Here is a 19402-nt window from a genome sequence, read left to right as displayed (position 1 = left end):
TCATTTCTGATGAACGGCTCTATAGTCTATATCAATTTCAAAGGTTTCAAAAGCTGTAAGAGCATGTTAATAAAATCAAGTCTAATTTTATTTGGATGACCCATTTGATGGTCGGTAAAATTTTAGTCGATCATTGTATTTTTACAGTTCTCATCATCTCTTTTAGAATAGTTTATTTAATGTGTTTGAGAAATCGTTTATCTTTGTAATTTTTTATTATTATTAATTGAAGTTTTTAACCTTTGAAAAAAATATATATGTATATAATTTTTATAAAATGAACAAATAAAAAAACAGAATGAATATCTATTAGAATTAGTTGTAAAATATAGGCAGAAGGAGTACATACATCCCTCAATTTTTGATAAAATAAGGTATTTATATTCTTAAGTTTTAATGTAGTTCACTCTGATTTTTAAATTTACAAAAGTGGTACAAGTGAATTGTTTGTCTAACATAAAGGTAAGCATAGTTAGTCTGAAGAGCTTATTTTCACTGATTTTATAGTTTAAGATTGAATTGCACAAAATTTAAGTTTAAGAATATAATATACTTCCATTAAAATATAAGAGCATATAATATAATTATTAATTAATTTGATTGTTGAAATACAATTAGTTATTTATTATTTTAAATATATTGAATAATTTTAATTTTAAAAATAAATTTTTAGTCACTGATTTGATCGGTTATTGGACTAGCTTATTTGGCAACGAAATGTCTATTTTAAATATGATTTATGTATAAAAAAACGTATTGCCAAAATAATCTAAATATTTTTAAAATGTGATATTTAAGATACATATAAAATTAGAAGTTAATAAATCCTGATTAAAGTTAAAATTATTTTAAATATAATAAGAAATATGGTTTTAAAGTGAAAATATATATTTTCAATCATTTAAAGATAAAAACAAAAACTATTGTGTTGCATTAAAATAATAGAATCTATATAAAGTTCATAAAGGCTAAGCTGTGTCTCATTATAAACAGTAAACACCATATGGTTATAATTGACTTTTTCCCATTTATAAAGTTAAAGTGTTTAAATAGCTTACACGCTAAACGTTAGGGGCATAAGTTAATATTTCACCAAACTAATTAAACTCGTTTCTTTTTCTCTTGCACTACTCATCGTCTTCCTTATCTTCTTTTCCTATCTTCAAAATACAAATTGTTCTTCACTTCCTTACTCAAATCCTCCAAATGGGAACCCTAAAAAATTCGCCATATTTTCTGATTCTGTTTGTAGTTACGTCACTGACAAGCTTGTCATTGGTTAATGTAGAAGCAAAAACACATTGGCAAGACGTAGAAGTTCTTCAGCAGCTTAAAAACAAGGTCGAACCAAACTCAGTGAGTCCAGGTTCTTGCTTGAGTTCATGGGATTTCTCAGTTGATCCATGTGATAGTTTATTCAGTGAGAAATTCTCATGTGGGTTCAGGTGTGATCTCGTCGTTTCAGACATGACCCGAGTCACCGAACTCGCTCTTGATCAGCCTGGTTACACTGCTTCACTCGCTTCCATCAACTGGAACTTACCTTACCTACAAATTCTTGATCTTTCAAGTAATAACTTCTACGGTGATATCCCCGAGTCATTCTCAAACCTAACTCGTGTAACCCGACTCAGTCTGTCAAGAAACTGGTTTGCTGGTCAGATACCCTCATCGATTGGCTCACTGAGTAGCCTGGAAGAGCTTTTTCTCGATAACAACATACTTCAAGGCACAATCCCATCAAGTTTCAATGGTTTAATTAGTTTAAAAAGGCTCGAAATTCAATCCAACAAGCTTTACGGTGAGTTTCCCGAGTTGAGTTCTTTAAAGAATCTCTACTTTTTAGATGCTAGTGATAATGCCATATCAGGAACACTCTCACCATCCTCATTCCCACCATCTTTAATTCAAATCTCCATTAGAAACAACTCTCTACAAGGAACCATACCAGAAAATCTCAAAAATTTAGGGTTTCTTCAAGTTTTAGATCTAACCCACAATAAACTAACCGGGGCTGTTCCTTCATTTCTCTTCACACACCCCTCACTTCAACAGCTGACTCTCTCGTTCAATTCCTTCACGTCCGTACAATCTCCATGGCCGTTTTTTTCATTAGCTTCGACGAACACTATCCAAAGCGAGTTAATTGCTATGGATTTGAGTAACAACCAAATTCAAGGCTTTTTACCGGCATTTCTTGCATTAATGCCGAAGCTGTCTGCTTTATCACTGGAAAACAATAAATTTACGGGAATGATACCGACCCAGTTTGCCATTAAAGCGGCTCTTGGGTCGTCAGGATTGGTGTTGCCGTTTGAGAGATTGTTGTTGGGTGGTAATTATTTGTTTGGGGCTATTCCAGTGGCATTAATGGAGCTTAAAGCAGGGTCTGTTGACGTTAGGTTGAATGATAATTGCTTGTTTAGATGTCCTACCAGTTTGTTTTTCTGTCAAGGTGGTGACCAAAAATCTTTAGGGGAGTGTAAGAGCTTTAGCCCTTTTATTCCTTAATTTAGATAAAAAAGACAAATGACTTCATGTGATTATGTATTATTATTAGTGTATTTTTTGTTTGTTAATAATCATGAGTATGTGTTTTCCCTTTTACTCCTAGTACTATGATTTTCTAAAGAATTTCTTAAACCCTATGTACCCTCAATCCTAAATGTTATTCAAACAATAATTATTCACTCCGTTTTTAAATAGTAATTGTCGCTTTTTACTTTTCTTAATTTATAATATATTATTTCAAAATATTAAAAAAATATTTATGCTATTTTTTCATATATATCCATATTAAATCATGGGTTATTATAACTATTTATTGTCATCTTTTCTGTTTTTTATTTAAACACAATCTAAAAAACATATCATCATATATACCAAGTTTTCATTTTGTAGCATATATAGACTAAATATCTTACGCGGCGTTGTTTTGGCCATTCACACGGCCAAAATCGACTTCATTGTTATAGAAATAACATATACCAATGGGAGTTGGTCCAAGTGGTAAGCGGCTTGGTATCGCTTAAGCAAGGTCTCGGGTTCGAGTCCTTGTGAATACAAAAAATTTCCACTGGCAGACTCACCCACCATGTCAGGTGCGCGATGCGGGTCGGATCCGGATTAGTCAGGGCGTAGCCTTGGAAACCGGATGGGCTTACCAAAAAAAAAAAAACATATAACACACAAATAATGTAATAGAATGAAAAAATTGAAAACGTTGGATGCGAGGTGAGAAATTTTCAGATTATGCTTAAATATTAGAAAAAAGCCAAAAATGGGGATATATAGTAACAATAATTTTTCTGGAAAAATCTTACCTAAATCTGGTACATGAATTTTTCATGAACCTATCAAATCACATTCTAAATAATGAAAAGAGAGAAAAATGTATAAAAAAAATTTGTTTGATTTTTTAATTCATTAAAAGAAAATATAAAAATACAAATATAAAATTATAATTATAAATATCAACAAATTTAAAAAAGAAAATCAATTCAGTGAAACTATTATAAATTTAAATATATTTAATTTGTATGGAAATGCTAAAACCACAACTAGTATTTTAAAATAAAAGGAGTGTAAATTATTTTTTAATTCAAAGGCTGTCTAAATATTTTGTTTTTATGAAATCAACTGTCTAAATATTTAGTTAGTAATTTTGGGGCAAAAGGCTCACATTAGCCCTCAAGGTCAAACCAAAAAAATTTATAAGACCCTAAGGTGGAAGCGGGCTCACTTTAGTCCCAGAGGTTGTCTAAAATGGTTCATATTGAACCGGACGCTGACTCCGTCAGTTTTTTTTCGGTTATGGCATATATGAAAAAAGCTCAAAAACATCCTTAATATTTAAAATACTTACTATTTTTATATTTATAATTTTTTTTGACCATTTTCACCCTCTTTTATATTTAAATATCAATAATTAACTAATATTTAAAATTAAAATGTTCATTAAAATAATCAAAACTCCATTAAACACTTTAAAGCCTAATTAAACAAATTGAAATTCAATTAAACAAATCAAAATTCAATGAACCAATCGAAATTCAATTAAACATCATAATACAAAATTAATTTAAAAATTTAATTAAATTAGAACTTAAAACTTAATTTTTATTCCAAATATAATAATAAAAAAAAATAGTTCTGCTACCGCCGCTTTTTTTTCGGACACTAATAAAGAAGCACCTAGGAGGAGACGAGGTGCTGGTCTCCTCCATCAATGGAGGAGACGACCAGCTCGTCTCCCCCATTAATGGGGGAGACCAGCAGATCTGGTCTCCCCTGTTAATGGGGGAGACGAGCTTCTGGTCTCCCCCATTAACAGGGGAGACCAGATCTGCTGGTCTTCCTCATTAATGGGGGAGACGAAGATGTGCTGCTGGTCTCCACTGTTCAGCATATCTGATCTCCTCCATTACGGGGGGAGACGAGTTGGTCGTCTCCTCCATTGATGGAGGAGATGAGGTGCTCCTTTGTTGGTGTTCGGCCGGAGCGGATGTGGAAGAAGACGGCGGTAGGCGGCAGTGAAATTTTTTTTATTTTTTATTCTAGAATAAAAATTAAGTTTCAAGATAAATTGAATTCTATTTTAAGTTAATTTTTAAAAAATTATTTGATTTAAATTATGTTAATTATAATTTTTCAGTCAATTTTAATTAGAGTTTAGGATTTTGTACTATGGCGTTTAATTGGATTTCATACTATAGTGTTTAATTGAATTTTGTTTGATTTCATTGAATTTTGATTTGTATAATTGAATTTTGATTTTTTAATTAGATTTCGAAGTGTTTAATAGAGTTTCGGTTATTTTAATAAACATTTTAATATTAGTTAATTATTGATATTTAAATGTAAAAGAGGGTGAAAGTAGTTAAAAAATTATAAATATAAAAATAGTAAGTATTTTAAATATTAAGGATGTTTTTGAGCTTTTTTCATATGTGCCATAACAGAAAAAAACTGACGGAGTCAGCGTCTGGTTCAATATGAACCATTTTGAACAACCTCTGGGACTAAAGTGAGCCCGCTTTCACCTTAGGGTTATATAAATTCTTTTGGTTTGACTTTAGGGGCTAATGTGAGCCTTTTGCCTAATTTTGGAGATAATATGTGGAGTAATGATGAGGAGAATGGGTGGTTTTGTGACAGAAGTCAGAAGTAATCCAAAGACTAGATTTTTTGTCTATGCTCTGACCCAAACAATGTTGCTGTCCACGTGAATCTATGGGACGTGGGGTAGACGCGCATGAAGTTTCCCCTACGAGGTTCCACATGCTTTTCTGATATGGGACAGACACAACACAAGGTCCGCTTGGTGAACAAATAATCATTTCGCCCCCTTAATTTGACTCTCAAGGTCAGAATTTTAAATTTTTGATTATTTATAACAAAATCACCCGCAGTTTATATATCATAGGCCAAATGATGCTAAAAATCAAAGTTTTTCAACTTTTTAAAAATTAATCAATTTTTTGTTTAAAATTTATATGTTTATCTCAATTTAACTAATTTAAAAAAAATTATTAATTTTTTAAAATTAATTTATTGTGTTTATGTCGTAATTGAATATTTAAATAAAAAAAGAGTTGTCAATTAAAATATTATGTTGTTCAGATAAATTAATTTAAAAAAATTAACAAAAAGAATTTGAAAATTAGGTAAGTCTCAATAATAATAATAATAATGTTATAATCTAAAAAAATGTTATTTGATTTTTTTTATTAGCGATGAATTCTATTTAGTATAATGTGAGATATATACAGATAAATGACTCCTCGACACATATGAGTGAGCCAATGTATAGCAGAATGATGAGAGCTGTTGAAGCAGTTATCGATAAGAGCTTTTCTAGCCACCATATGGTTATCCAATCATGTTTACGGTTTACATATTTAAATCTAATTTATGAGAATTGGGAAAGTATATTAAGAGTATCTTCTAAAACTACTCCGGCATTTTTGTCGCCACTATAGGAGGAAGTAGCAACATTAATCAAACTCTGATGTCTCCTTTAAAGACAAGATCTATATAACCTGTTAGTATTACCTCCTCCATCGATGTTGAAACGCCAATATATCTATTTCAATTAGTACCACTATGCCCGAAAAGTGGCTAGCCCCAGCCAAGATAATGCAACATGCAGAATCACATACTACAAAGCCATTCACACCTATCCTAAATTTATCAATAACACCATCAAAATTAACTTTGTAAAATCCTATTGACGAGGGTAACCATAAAGATGGAGCAGCTTGTGCAGCCACTGAATTACTTGACATGACTTCTAAGATATGTCTTTTCTTTTAAGTGTAACAATCTTCGATGCCGATAAGTGAATTTGATTGAACACCACATCGTGTCATGCTTTCCAAATATTCCATAGCATAAAAACACAAAAAGCTAAGTCTTCAGTAGACTTATCCAACCATTGTAAATCCCTAATTAAAGCATTCCACCAATCAGCTAGCGAATTTTGGCCCAGTAATTATGATGGTGGCCAAAACTAGATTGAAACCTCACAAAATGAATGATAATTAGCCCCAAATGACGAGGGCCTGTGATCTTTAAGTAAAGGGGCACTAAAAGTGGACTGGATAGGCCTGAACCAGTGAGTTTGAGGAGAAATTTACTAATTTACCTAAAATATAAAAAAAATAGGACTATATACATCAACGCGTAAAAGTTATAACAATTACCTCACGCTTTTCTTGATTTTGTGTTATTACTCTACGTGTTCAAAAGTTAGTGATTCTACTCCAGTATATAAAACACATGACCTGACATTTCTTTCTTCTTTTGTCTCTTCCATGTTTCTTTCTTTTTTTTATTCTTCCTCTTTATCTTTCTATTTCTTTTATTTTTTTCTTTCTTTCTTCTATTTTTTTTCCAGTTTGTCTTCTCTTTCATTATTTTTCAAACAATATCATGTTCAACCTCCTAAATTAATTTTAAAAATTTACATTCAATCTTGAATTTATCGATTTTTTATCTCACAAATTAATCATTTTTTCTATGTCAGATCTGAATCTAAAAAGACAATAATAAAAAAAACATATCAAAAAATAGTTTTTCTCCAAACTACAACTAATTATAAAATAATTAGTTTAGTTTCAGATAAAAATCAACAAAAAAACGATCTGCAAAAAATATTTTTTTCATAACCTTATCATAATATTATAATAGCCTTATTATGCATAATTATTTTACCTATTTTATCATAATATTATCATTATCATAACTATATCATAATATTATTATAATTTTATCAACCTTATGATAATTTTTGCATAAACTTATATTATGCAGTTTATGCATAATTAGATTACAGTTTTATAATAGTATCATAATATTATCACTTTATCATATGATTATCACAGCTTCACCTTAGCATGTGATTATCAATGTATCATATTGCATTGTCATTTTATTATCATGTCATTATCAGTATCATATGCAGCAGATTAATATATGATAATGTGATGATACTGCTGGATAATATTAGACAAAATCACAGTATCACATTATCATATGATTATCACAGTATTACATTATCATATGCTTATCACAGTTTCACCTTATCATGTGATTATCTCATATTGCATTGTCATCTTATTATCATGTTATTATTTGTACCGTATGTAGCAGATTATTATATGATAATATTGTGATAACCTTATCATACTATTATAATAACGCTAGCATGATATTATCACAACGTTATCATAATATACTTTATTATAACAATATCATAAAATATTATCATGACGTACTTTATATATCATAATCTTATCATACTATTATCATAACCTTATCAAAATATACTTTATCATAACAGTATCATAAAATATTATCATAACATTATCATGACGTACTTTATCATAACTATATCTTAACCTTTTATCATAAACTTATCATACTATTATCATAACATTATCACAATTTACTTTATCATAACAATATCAAAAAAAATTATCATAACATTATCATGACGTATTTTAACATAACTATATCATAATCTTATCATATTATTATCATAACCGTATAATATTATGGTATCGATATGATAACGTTACGATACAGTTATGTTAACGTTAATGATACCGAAATGATAATCAAGCATTTTTCTTGACAGAAAATCGGTTTTCTCTGCAGTGTTATGATATTGATATGATAACGTCATAGTGATAACAATATGATAATCAGGCGCTGTTTTCTGCAGAAAATTGTTTTTCTGTAGAAAATCGTTTTTTTCATCATAAAATCGTTTTTAATGCAGATTTTCAGATCTTAAACTAAAAAAATTTAAGAAATTTTTTTAGATCTGAGAGTTAAAATAAATCGTAATAATCACCACGAGTTAAGAAAAAATCGCTAAAATGTGGAAGAACGGCAGAGTGAAGACGAAACGAAGGCGGGACGAAGGCGGAGCAACGGCGAAATAATGGCGGATCGTTGAAAGAAACGGCGGCGGCGTGATAAAGAAGAACAAATAAATGAAGAAGAAGAAGAAGAAGAAGGAGAAAAAGAAAAAATGGAGGAGAAGAAGAAGAAAGAGAAAGAGGTAGAGAGAGAAGAAAATTTGAGAAAAAAAGAGAAATACGCATGTGAGAGTAAAAATAAAATACTTAGAGTAAAAAAATAATAGAAAATAAATATTATTATAATAAAAAAAGGTTTTAGAGTAAAAAAATAAAAGTGTTAAATAGGTGAGGTATTTTTTCTATCTTTTCCTTGTTGAGGTATAATTTACTATTATTGTAGAAAATAGAGTGTTTTCCCTAATTTTCTCTTTATTCAATTCTGAAAGGAAAAATTAGAAAAATATTTAAATAAGAAAATATTTTCCAAAATTAACGTCAGTCATTATTCTTAACTTTATGGTTTCGAACAGTTTATAAAAATTTCAAACAGTTTTAAACAGTTTACAAAGGTTTCCAACAATTTTAAGAAATAGTTTCAAACAGTTTACAAAGATTTCCAACAATTTTAAGAAATAGTTTCAAACAGTTTACAAAGATTTCCAACAATTTTAAGAAACAGTTTTAAACGGTTTTAAACAGGTTCAAAAAAATTCTGAAACACAATTTTGTAGCTTTCTTTAAAATTTATATAATGGTTTCAAACAGTTTACAAAAATTTCAAACAGTTTAAAATGGTTTGAAAAGACAATTTTAAACAGTCTTTAAAAACAGTTTCAAATAGTCTATAAAGGTTTTAAACAATTTCAAAAACATTTTAAAACATACTTTAAAAGTACAATTTGCAACATTCATTTAAAATCAGTTTCAAACATTTTCAAAAGACAGTACAGTTTATAACGGTTTCAAACATATGAACAAATAGAAAGAGGAATAAAAAAATTTAGAATAAAAAGATAAGGTGGTGGTGATGGCGGAAAATTATGTTACTTCAAATTTTTTGAGACGAATACGATTGTGGTGTACATGAGAGGAGTAGAAAGACTAAGGCTTTAAAGTCTTACTAATTAAATTGGTATATTAATATAGAAGAATTAAATTAAAATAAGGACTCCCTACATAATTATCAAATAAACACCCTATTTTATAGCCAACAAAATATATTCATCTCAATTGACATTGACTTGAGATTTGATAGTATTATATATGATTATTAAGGAAAAACATTGTATTCTACGACAATTAAAATACTCATATAAATTAACACTGTTCTTTTACTATTTAGATAAATTCATCAAACTATTAACATTAAAGAGATTATGACAATAATATTATAAAGTTTGAAAAACGGAAACCCTAAAACACCCATTAGATTGTTTTTAATTAAAATTAGACTCTATTTTTAACAATTAAATACATAGTAATTTAATGTTCTAACTGTAATAGTATTTTAGATTAGCTAAATCTAATATTAAATGGACCATTACATTGTACGATTATATAAATTAATAGCTAAAATAGTAGAAGAACAATAGAGAAAAACAACATTAACACCAATTTTTACTTATCTGATCCATAATTTCATATACCATGAGGACCATGGTTACATTATATCTAATTATTTATATGGTTATACTCTTTTTACAGGGTTAATAAAAACAGTTATCACGTTAGATAAAGAAAAAATAGATAAGATTGATTACTATTAACTTAATATTAATTGAGTATAAAATATATTATTTTTAATAAATTTAATAAAAATATAAATTATGAATAAATATTATTAACGTCTATTAATTTTAAAAATTAATAAATTGAATGAATATAGCTATTTATAATAAAAATTCTAATTAATTTAATATTAGTTATAAATAAAATGTATTTATATAATTACAATAAATTTAACTAACATATAAATTAACGAGTGACATTACGAGCCACGCGCATAGCACGTAATGCGAAACTAGTAAGAATAAAAGAAGAAAATACAACCATAACATTTCCCAACAGCATAATGAATTGAAAATATAAGAAATAAAAACAAATGGAAATCAGAAAACTTTACTGAATTACATGACTTTTATTCCAAATAAACCACATAAAGGAAATACACTTGAAATTTAAGTCAGAAAATGAAACGCACTTGAAATTTAAATCAGAAAATGAAACAACAAAGATAAATTATAGAAAACCTGTATGAAACCCGTATGAAACTGGGATAAATCATAATCAATTCATTTCAATCAAGGTTGTTACTGAGCATCCATGAAACCAGCATCAACAAGAACCTTCTCCCTCTTAGCTATCTCAACATCTTCATCAACCATCATTTTAACCAACTGCTCAAACCCAACTTTAGGTTTCCACCCAAGAACTTTCCTAGCCTTACTCGAATCGCCTTTCAAATTATCAACCTCAGCCGGTCTAAAATACCTCTTATCAATCACCACATGGTCCTTCCACTTCAATCCAACATACCCAAACGCCACCTCAAGAAACTCCTCTACAGTATGAGATTCCTCTGTCGCCACCACATAATCATCAGCTTTCTCTTGCTGTAGCATCATCCACATTGCCTCCACATAATCCCCGGCAAAACCCCAGTCCCGCGAAGCACTCAAATTACCTAAGAACAACTTACTTTGAAGCCCAATTTTAATCCTCCCGACAGCTCTGGTTATCTTCCTCGTTACAAAGTTCTCCCCTCGTCGCGGTGACTCATGGTTAAACAGTATCCCGTTACATGCGTACAGCCCGTACGCCTCCCTGTAGTTCACAGTGTACCAATGGCCAGCGCATTTGGAGGCAGCATATGGAGATCTGGGATGAAATGGAGTACCCTCTGCCTGCGGTGGCGGAGTAGATCCAAACATTTCCGATGATCCTGCCTGGTAATACCGAATTTGCTTTCGCCCAGTAGCATCGATATGAGATCTAACAGCTTCGAGTAACCGCAGAGTGCCAGTGGCAACCACGTCAGCAGTGTAATCGGGAATCTCGAAGGACACCGCCATGTGGGATTGAGCAGCAAGATTGTAGACTTCATCAGGGGCAATAATGTCCAGCCATCTACGAAGTGAAGAAGCGTCGGTTAGATCAGCATAATGAAGCTTCATTCTGGCCTTGTGAGTATTGTGTGGATCAACGTAGATATGGTTTATTCTCTGAGTGTTGAAGTTTGATGATCTACGGATCAAGCCGTGAACCTCATAGCCTTTGTTGAGGAGGAATTCAGTCAGGTATGAACCGTCTTGACCGGTTATGCCAGTGATCAGTGCAATTCTGCGGGGTTCGGTGTCAACATTGACACTGGTGGTAGTGGAAACAGATCCGTATCCGGGAGTGGAGGTGGTGTTGTCGGATGCCATTGAGAATTGTTTTGTCGGAATTGCGGAGGAGATATGGGAATTTGAGGTTTTGTTTGGAATTAGATGAATTTTTAAGATTAAGGATTGGAGTGTAAATGAGAAAGACGAGGTTTAATTGAGAGATGAAGGAGGCTTTTATAAGGGTCGGAAAGGTCTGTATGATCAATGTTGAGAAAAAAGGAAACTCAGTGTATGACTTATGGTTCTGCCATTGGGGAAGGCAAGAGGCTTTGTTTGATTAATCAATGATATGGTGGGCATTTTCTTATGGTTCCTTCGTTTTAAAATAAAGTAATATCACATTTAATCAAATTATGGAACGAAGCAATATCACATTTCATTGCATTTTTCATGCTATCATGTGTGCAAAAACTTCAATATGAAATAAAGGGTTAGATAACGTAATGTGCAAGAAAAAGGGTTAAAGTCAGACTTTGTTGGTTTCCGTTTGCAAAGCAGGTTTATTTTGGGTCTAGCTCCAGTCCAAGGGGTGATTTTTGAGTCAAAATATACAGCAATATCACATTTCCATGCATTTCTCATCCTATCATATGAATAGAAACTTCAGTATCAAATAAAGGGTTAGATGACTTTACTTATAAGAAGGGTTAAGCTCAGTCTTTCTTGGCTTTGTTTGATAGCAGGTTTCTTTTTGTATATAGCAGCAACGATGAGTTTGATTCGGCTATGGCATATGTAAATGGCTCAACTGACATTCGGAGAGATTCTGGTCCCTCTGTGGAAAAATTCTCTTACAGAGGGTATCGAAGTTGCTAATAACCTCAGTCAACCTCCCTTTCAGCTCACCAATCTGTACCAGCAATGCATGAACTGCATGTTTTTCCAAAGTGAATGCAGTCAGGGACTTGATAGAAGAAGGGCAAAAACATGACAGGATGACATTTGGATCGAATATTTTTGGAATCCTTAAATTTTGCAAAATTTAAGAATTTTAAGAACATATATCTATCTATATTATATATAAAAGCACGGATGGGGGGGGACAGACACTTTTACGTTATTACCCTTAATATTAACTTACAAACTATTTCCTAATGCAATTAAAACTCCAACTTTAATAAGATATTAATCTGTAAATTAATTATCCAAATCTAACTCATTATATTTCCTAATCCAATTAAAACTCTAATTTTAATAATAATTTAATTATTATTAGCATAATGAACTAATCCAACTAATAAAATATTCATTAATGTAATCAAAACTATATCTGTAGTGTTGTTAGTATAATTAATTAATACAAAATATGAAATTCATTAAATGAAGTTCAATTAGAATTTAATTAGGATAAAGATTTTGAAGAGATTGATAAATTGGACTCTTTTTTGATAGATCAAGTTTATTAAAGATGGATTTACAGTTGTATTATATGCTTAAATGACATACAGGGCCAAATTTTGTTGTTGAATACGAGTGTTGACATGACATTTTAAATGAGTTTATTTTGTATTAAACATTTTTTTTTAATAACGGACATGGAGCATTAATTTTGATTATAGTAAAATACTATACAATATGATTAAGAAGGGTTTTGCTACATATACTCCCGGACAGAAAAAAATTCAATTATTATATTTATTTAACTATTTTTAAAGTTAAAAGTCTGAATCTCAAATAAGCTAATATTTAATTAATTAAATTTGAGTATTCTAAAATTGTTAAATATTAAATATTAAAACTTATTTCATAATTGAATTGAATGTTTATTATTTTATATACATTAATTAATTAAATAAATTTTTATAACTCAATCAAAATTTCAACTAATTCAGGATTAATCACAGATAACACATTGCTGTTAATATTTAATTAGTATAATAAATTTAATCGAACTTACAAGAGATTTTCTAATCTTTCAAAAACTCCAACTAATTTGCTATTATTTATAAAATATATTGGTATAATTATAATATATTTTGAGTAAATATTGTTGATGTCAATCACTTATAAAAATTAATATTATATTTCTTCATAAAAAAAATTATAACTAATTTAATATTAATTATAAATAAAATACATTGAGATAATTAATGAATTTAATTAATAACATAAATTAACGAATCATATCATGCGCCACGTGCGTAGCACGTAATTCAAAACTAGTTATTATAAAAAGAACAGAAGTACACCGACTGTTTGGCATTTAGATCGAATATAAATTAAAAAATTATGAGGATAATTTTAAAATAATAAAATATTATAACCATCCACCACCCATAATTTTAAAATTTAGAAGAAAAAATAATAATTTTAACCTAATTTATGACGATGATACCAGTTACCTTCTGATAAATGTTGTGAAGTAGTCTTCATTGCCGTCACTGAAAAATTAAATCGTTGAATCAGTTTGGTAGCAAGAGCATCTGCGACTTCTATCTTATTTTCAATCTCTTCCTGCAATCATTTTCACCAAGGTATAGTGTAAGCAACCAGTTCCTTGGTTTTCCTAGCATAATAACAAAAGATTTCAGACAGTACAATAATAATAAAATCACTACAAGGATTTCAAAACACAGACTTTTCCAATTTTTGTGTGCTAAGAGCAAAACGCGAATACTGTTGCAATCAGTGAATAGTCTCTTCCTTCCAATATATCCTACACCTGTTATTGTACTAAACCCATTAAGCTACTGGTAGAGGAGAAACATAAAAACAAGTTAGGGTGGTTAAATAGCTTCTCATACTTGTTAATGGTATTATCTTGATCTACAAGAGAATCAGACTAATGAAGCATGTGTGTTGTTGAACTAACACATTATTCTATTTGCGATTAGATTTAATAAGCAGCTTAACATTGCACATTTTATACAGTTTGCATTAATATAACATCTCATTACTAATCTGAGTTATTCATCCTGACAACCTGCATATAAGAATATGCAAAGTTTCTCCTAAAATGTGTTCAAATGTGATCCTGGTTCATATCCGGTTCTGTGAGGATCTTAGACTAGATTAAAATTCAATGAGTATGCCTCTAAGGCAAGTATTTCCGAGCATCAGAATCTAACATGTATATTTTCAAAATTTTATTTAAATGAAAAATAATTAAATTTGAATTTCCCCGCCCAACCCAAATGTCCAAATATCATCAAAAATCATAACTATGGCTAATATAATACTCCTCCTGAGATCATAGCATACATATCCACCTGGCATACCTGTTGATTGCCAATCTGTTGGGCCTTCTGTTCCTGCCATTCACGATACATTGAGAATAGCTCCAGTAGTACTTTAGGACTCACGGTAGCTACATTGAAGGAAACTTAGAATTAAAAAGACCTCAAAGGGGAAATGAATAAACCAAATTAGAGGCAGAACTAGGACCTCAAAATGAATGAACCAAATTAATAGCCATCAAGCAAGTTTCTAAGTAAGTAAAATGAACCAAATTAATAGCCATCAAGCAAGTTTCTAAGTAAGTAATTTCACACAAGTGTTTTAAGAAATTAAAAGAAAATAAACAAAACGGCTGGTGGTTTCACGTTCAAATTTATCGGTCTCTAATCCCGATGTTCTTGCACCTCAATACTGAGTGTCTCATAAAGAAGTCAGCAGATGGAAAGATATTCTCTACAGAATAGCAAACAGCAAATCCTGTTAAAATCTAGTTTTTCCCTGGATGCCATACATGGACTAAAGTTCTTGGTTTCTCTCTTCCAAACAAAGACATAACAAATCTTATCCAATTGCATTCAATACAAGAAATATATTCAGCCATTTATGGAGGCACCTTCTCTTTTATCATTCAACCATAGGTCACAGTTTTGTTTTCTAATATTAAGGAAAACATCAAAAGAATGTTTGTGCCACTAAATCCAATTTTTTTGCTTTGGAAAAATCATAATTCCTTATTTTCCTTTTAAATAAAATGAAGATGTTAATTCTACCAAAGGTGCTCATGTAAGAATGTCATATTTTGACCTTACTCTAGGTCCTGATTTCTTTATTTCTCTTCCTTTTGAACAAAATGAAGATATTAATCCTACCAAAGCCACTCATCCGGGAATGTCACCTTTCGACATTACTCTAGCAATTCAAGAATGTATTCAACTCTTTTCACAGAACTTGATTGAAATCACTTGGTCAGAAAGCAGCAGTTCATTTCAATAAAAAGACATAACAATGCAGAAGAAACAAAAAGAGATTTGTCATCGGTATCCAACCCATAAGGAACTTAAGGAATCCATTCCTTTCAAATTCCTCACTTAGGAACTAAAATACATTACAAATAGATACCAATGAAAAATATTGGGAATCAATTTTGTAAGAGGAACTGGAAAAGAAACAAAGGAAATGTGCTAATTTTAGCAGTAAATTCTCAGAACTTGAAATCCATTAACATTCCATCTTTAAAGAGGTATTAGCCGCTAAATATGGCATAAAGAAGTTTGTATTTCATCTTATTGGGAATCAGAAAACTACACTGAAATTACATGAATTTTTTTCCAAATAAAGCACATAAAGGGAATACACTCGAAATATAAATCAGATAATGAAACAACAGAGATAAATTAATAAAAACATGTATGAAACCTGTATGAAAGTGGGCTATATCATAATCAATTCATATAAATCAAGGTTGTTGTTGAGCATCCATGAAGCCAGCATCAACAAGAACCTTCTCCCTCTTAGCTATCTCAACATCTTCATCAACCATCATTTTAACCAGCTGCTCAAACCCAACCTTAGGTTTCCAACCCAGAACTTTCCTAGCCTTACTCGAATCGCCTTTCAAATTATCAACCTCAGCCGGTCTGAAATACCGCTTATCAATCACCACATGGTCCTTCCACTTCAATCCAACATACCCAAACGCCACCTCTAAAAACTCCTCCACAGTATGAGATTCCTCAGTGGCCACCACATAATCATCAGCCTTCTCTTGCTGTAGCATCATCCACATTGCCTCCACGTAATCCCCCGCGAAACCCCAGTCCCGCGAGGCACTCAAATTCCCTAAGAACAATTTACTTTGAAGCCCAGTTTTGATCCTCCCGACAGCCCTTGTGATCTTCCTCGTCACAAAATTCTCTCCTCGTCGCGGCGACTCGTGGTTGAACAGTATCCCGTTACAAGCGTACAGCCCGTATGCTTCCCTGTAGTTGACTGTATACCAATGTGCAGCGCATTTGGAGGCTGCATACGGAGATCTGGGATGAAATGGAGTGTCCTCCGCCTGCGGTGGCGGAGTAGATCCAAACATCTCCGACGATCCCGCCTGGTAATACCGAATTTGCTTCCGCCCAGTGGCGTCAATATGAGATCTAACAGCTTCGAGTAACCGCAGAGTACCGGTGGCGACCACGTCGGCAGTGTAATCAGGAATCTCAAAGGACACCGCCACGTGGGATTGAGCTGCCAGATTGTAGACTTCGTCAGGGGCAATAATGTCGAGCCATCTTCGGAGTGAGGAGGCGTCGGTGAGATCAGCGTAGTGAAGCTTCATTCTGGCCTTGTGGGCATTGTGTGGGTCGATATAGATATGGTTTATTCGCTGAGTGTTGAAGTTTGATGATCTGCGGATCAGCCCGTGAACCTCGTAGCCTTTGTTGAGGAGGAATTCGGTCAGGTATGAACCGTCCTGACCGGTTATGCCAGTGATCAGTGCTATTTTGCGGGGTTCGGTGTCGCCATTGACACTGGTTGGGGTGGAAATGGATCCGGATCCGGGTGTGGTGTCGGTTGCCATTGGAAATGGGTTTGTCGGAATTTGAGATTTTGTAAGGAGTTAGATTGGAGTGTAAATGAGAAAGACGCGGTATAATTGAGAGATGAAGGAAGCTTTTATAAGAGTGGGAAAGGTCATTATGGTCATTGTTGAGAAAAAGGGAAACTCATTGTATGACTGATGATTCTGCCATTGGTATGGTTACTTCCTTTTAAAATAAAGTGATTTAAGTAATTTATTTTGTAAGAGCTTAGATCGTATTGGTTCATATTTTAAATAAAATCGAGTTCTGACTTATGTTTATTTAAAACTTAAAAGGATCTAACATGAACATAATGATGTTTGACTTGTTCACGTTCACAAACAGTTTATGTATTTGCTCTTTTGATTGTTTTAAACCGACTCGTATATGAACTCGATTAAAAGTACATGAAGTGGGTGTTTGGTTCAGCTTTTCGGTGGAGATTTTAGCTTTTACTTTTCAAAAAGCTCTATAAAAGTGTTTGGTGAGATTTTCTTAAAAGCTTTTTGGAGTTTTTTGAACCTCCAACAGCTGCTGTTTGAAAAACTCCATTTTGGAGCTTTTTGCCAACAGCTGATAGATGTTTCAACATTTTTAATTATTTTGACAAAATTACCCCCATTATAATATACCCTTTTTTAATATATAAAATTATTTAAATTATTTTTAAATACTCTAATCATTTATAAATTATATAAAATTATTTTATTTATATTAAAACAACTATAATTTAATAGTTTTTTAAATAAATCATAAATTTATCAAAAAAAAATCTAAATAAATTTAAGCTAAATATTGGCTTTTTATATAAAAATAATTATTAATATTTTTATTAAATATTATATAAAATAATATATTTATAGTTTAATAATTAAAAACAAAAATTATGCAATTTACAGTCATTTTATTTATAAACAGCAACAGCTAATCAAATCTCACCAAACACGTATGGTCTATCAGCTATCAGCTACCAGCCAACAGCCAACAGCTATCAGCAACAGCTACCAGCTATCAGCTATAAGAAACAGCTGAACCAAACAGGCCCGAAGTGATTCATATAGAAACTCGATAAAAAATTCACAAACTAACTCGTTTTTGGAGCTTGATAAAGAGTTTGTGAACTAATTCGTACATAAATTCGACTATAGATTCGCAAACTGTCTTATATTTAAATATAAATATAATTTATCAATTTGTAATTCAGTATACTATTCAAATAATTATATTTGTATTTTATTTATTTTGAAATATGTTCATAATAAACTTATTTGATTCTATTAACTACTAAATTTTGGTAGCACTGAAATGTTATTTTAATTTTTTCTTTACCGATGTTTGGGTTGGTTTGATTTGTCTTCAGAATTTATGATATTCATGTGTTGAATAATCATTATTTGAATTTATGTTTTGTACTTTAATATTTATTTCTTTTGAATAGTACTATGTGTTTAAACATTTATTGTTAGTTATTGTTTTGTTAACTTGTTCAGTTCGTGTTCATTTGCATTGTATAGGTCTAGTTCGTGTTTAATTCATATTCGTCAATTTAACTACTAAATAAATGCACACGTGTTAAACACAAATCGAACATGAACACTATAAAATTTTAAAAAGCTGGATATTGACACTTCTTTTAAAGCCAGAACGAAAAGAGCCGAATATGAATACATCGCTCATATCACAAGATGCAGATGGATGCCTCAAAATTTGGTTCAATTCGATTCTATTTATTTACATCTCTAATTTTAGTAATCAAACCGGTGAATGCAAAATCGATTGGTTTGGTCCATTTTCAAAAAATTAAAACAATGATTCAACTTTTTGTTGAAACAGCAAAATTATATAATCTATAAAATCATTAAATCAATTAAATCGTAAAATTTATTCTTTCTTACTA

At 31.1% G+C, this 19402-nt stretch overlaps 3 protein-coding genes across 3 annotated transcripts; 1 reads left to right on the top strand and 2 right to left on the bottom strand.

The window, feature by feature from the left end:
- The first annotated feature begins 1158 nt into the window (after window positions 1-1158).
- LOC126679404 (receptor-like protein 35) lies at window positions 1159-2607 on the top strand. Its single transcript, XM_050374423.2, has one exon. The coding sequence runs from the start codon at window positions 1207-1209 to the stop codon at window positions 2509-2511; it is 1305 nt and encodes a 434-aa protein (XP_050230380.1). The 5' UTR covers window positions 1159-1206; the 3' UTR covers window positions 2512-2607.
- A 7879-nt stretch (window positions 2608-10486) lies between these two features.
- On the bottom strand, window positions 10487-12407 carry LOC126676922 (GDP-mannose 4,6 dehydratase 1-like). The gene has a single exon (XM_050371257.2). It carries the CDS (start codon window positions 11792-11794, stop codon window positions 10679-10681), a length of 1116 nt encoding a protein of 371 aa, XP_050227214.1. The 5' UTR covers window positions 11795-12407; the 3' UTR covers window positions 10487-10678.
- A 1836-nt stretch (window positions 12408-14243) lies between these two features.
- LOC126676921 (GDP-mannose 4,6 dehydratase 1) lies at window positions 14244-17680 on the bottom strand. The gene is made up of 3 exons (XM_050371255.2): window positions 16349-17680; window positions 14974-15062; window positions 14244-14261 (listed from the first exon to the last, which is right to left on the bottom strand). The coding sequence occupies exon 1, from the start codon at window positions 17502-17504 to the stop codon at window positions 16389-16391; it is 1116 nt and encodes a 371-aa protein (XP_050227212.1). The 5' UTR covers window positions 17505-17680; the 3' UTR covers window positions 14244-14261; window positions 14974-15062; window positions 16349-16388.
- Window positions 17681-19402: the final 1722 nt, after the last annotated feature.

The sequence above is a fragment of the Mercurialis annua genome, linkage group LG4 (assembly GCF_937616625.2).
Source record: "Mercurialis annua linkage group LG4, ddMerAnnu1.2, whole genome shotgun sequence".
Lineage (NCBI taxonomy): Eukaryota > Viridiplantae > Streptophyta > Magnoliopsida > Malpighiales > Euphorbiaceae > Mercurialis > Mercurialis annua.
This window is presented reverse-complemented; position numbering and strand designations above follow the sequence as displayed.

Excerpts from the sequence above, each read along its gene's own strand:
- LOC126679404 (XM_050374423.2), top strand. The coding sequence starts at position 1,207 with ATGGGAACCCTAAAAAATTCGCCATATTTTCTGATTCTGTTTGTAGTT.
- LOC126676921 (XM_050371255.2), bottom strand. The coding sequence starts at position 17,504 with ATGGCAACCGACACCACACCCGGATCCGGATCCATTTCCACCCCAACC.
- LOC126676922 (XM_050371257.2), bottom strand. The coding sequence starts at position 11,794 with ATGGCATCCGACAACACCACCTCCACTCCCGGATACGGATCTGTTTCC.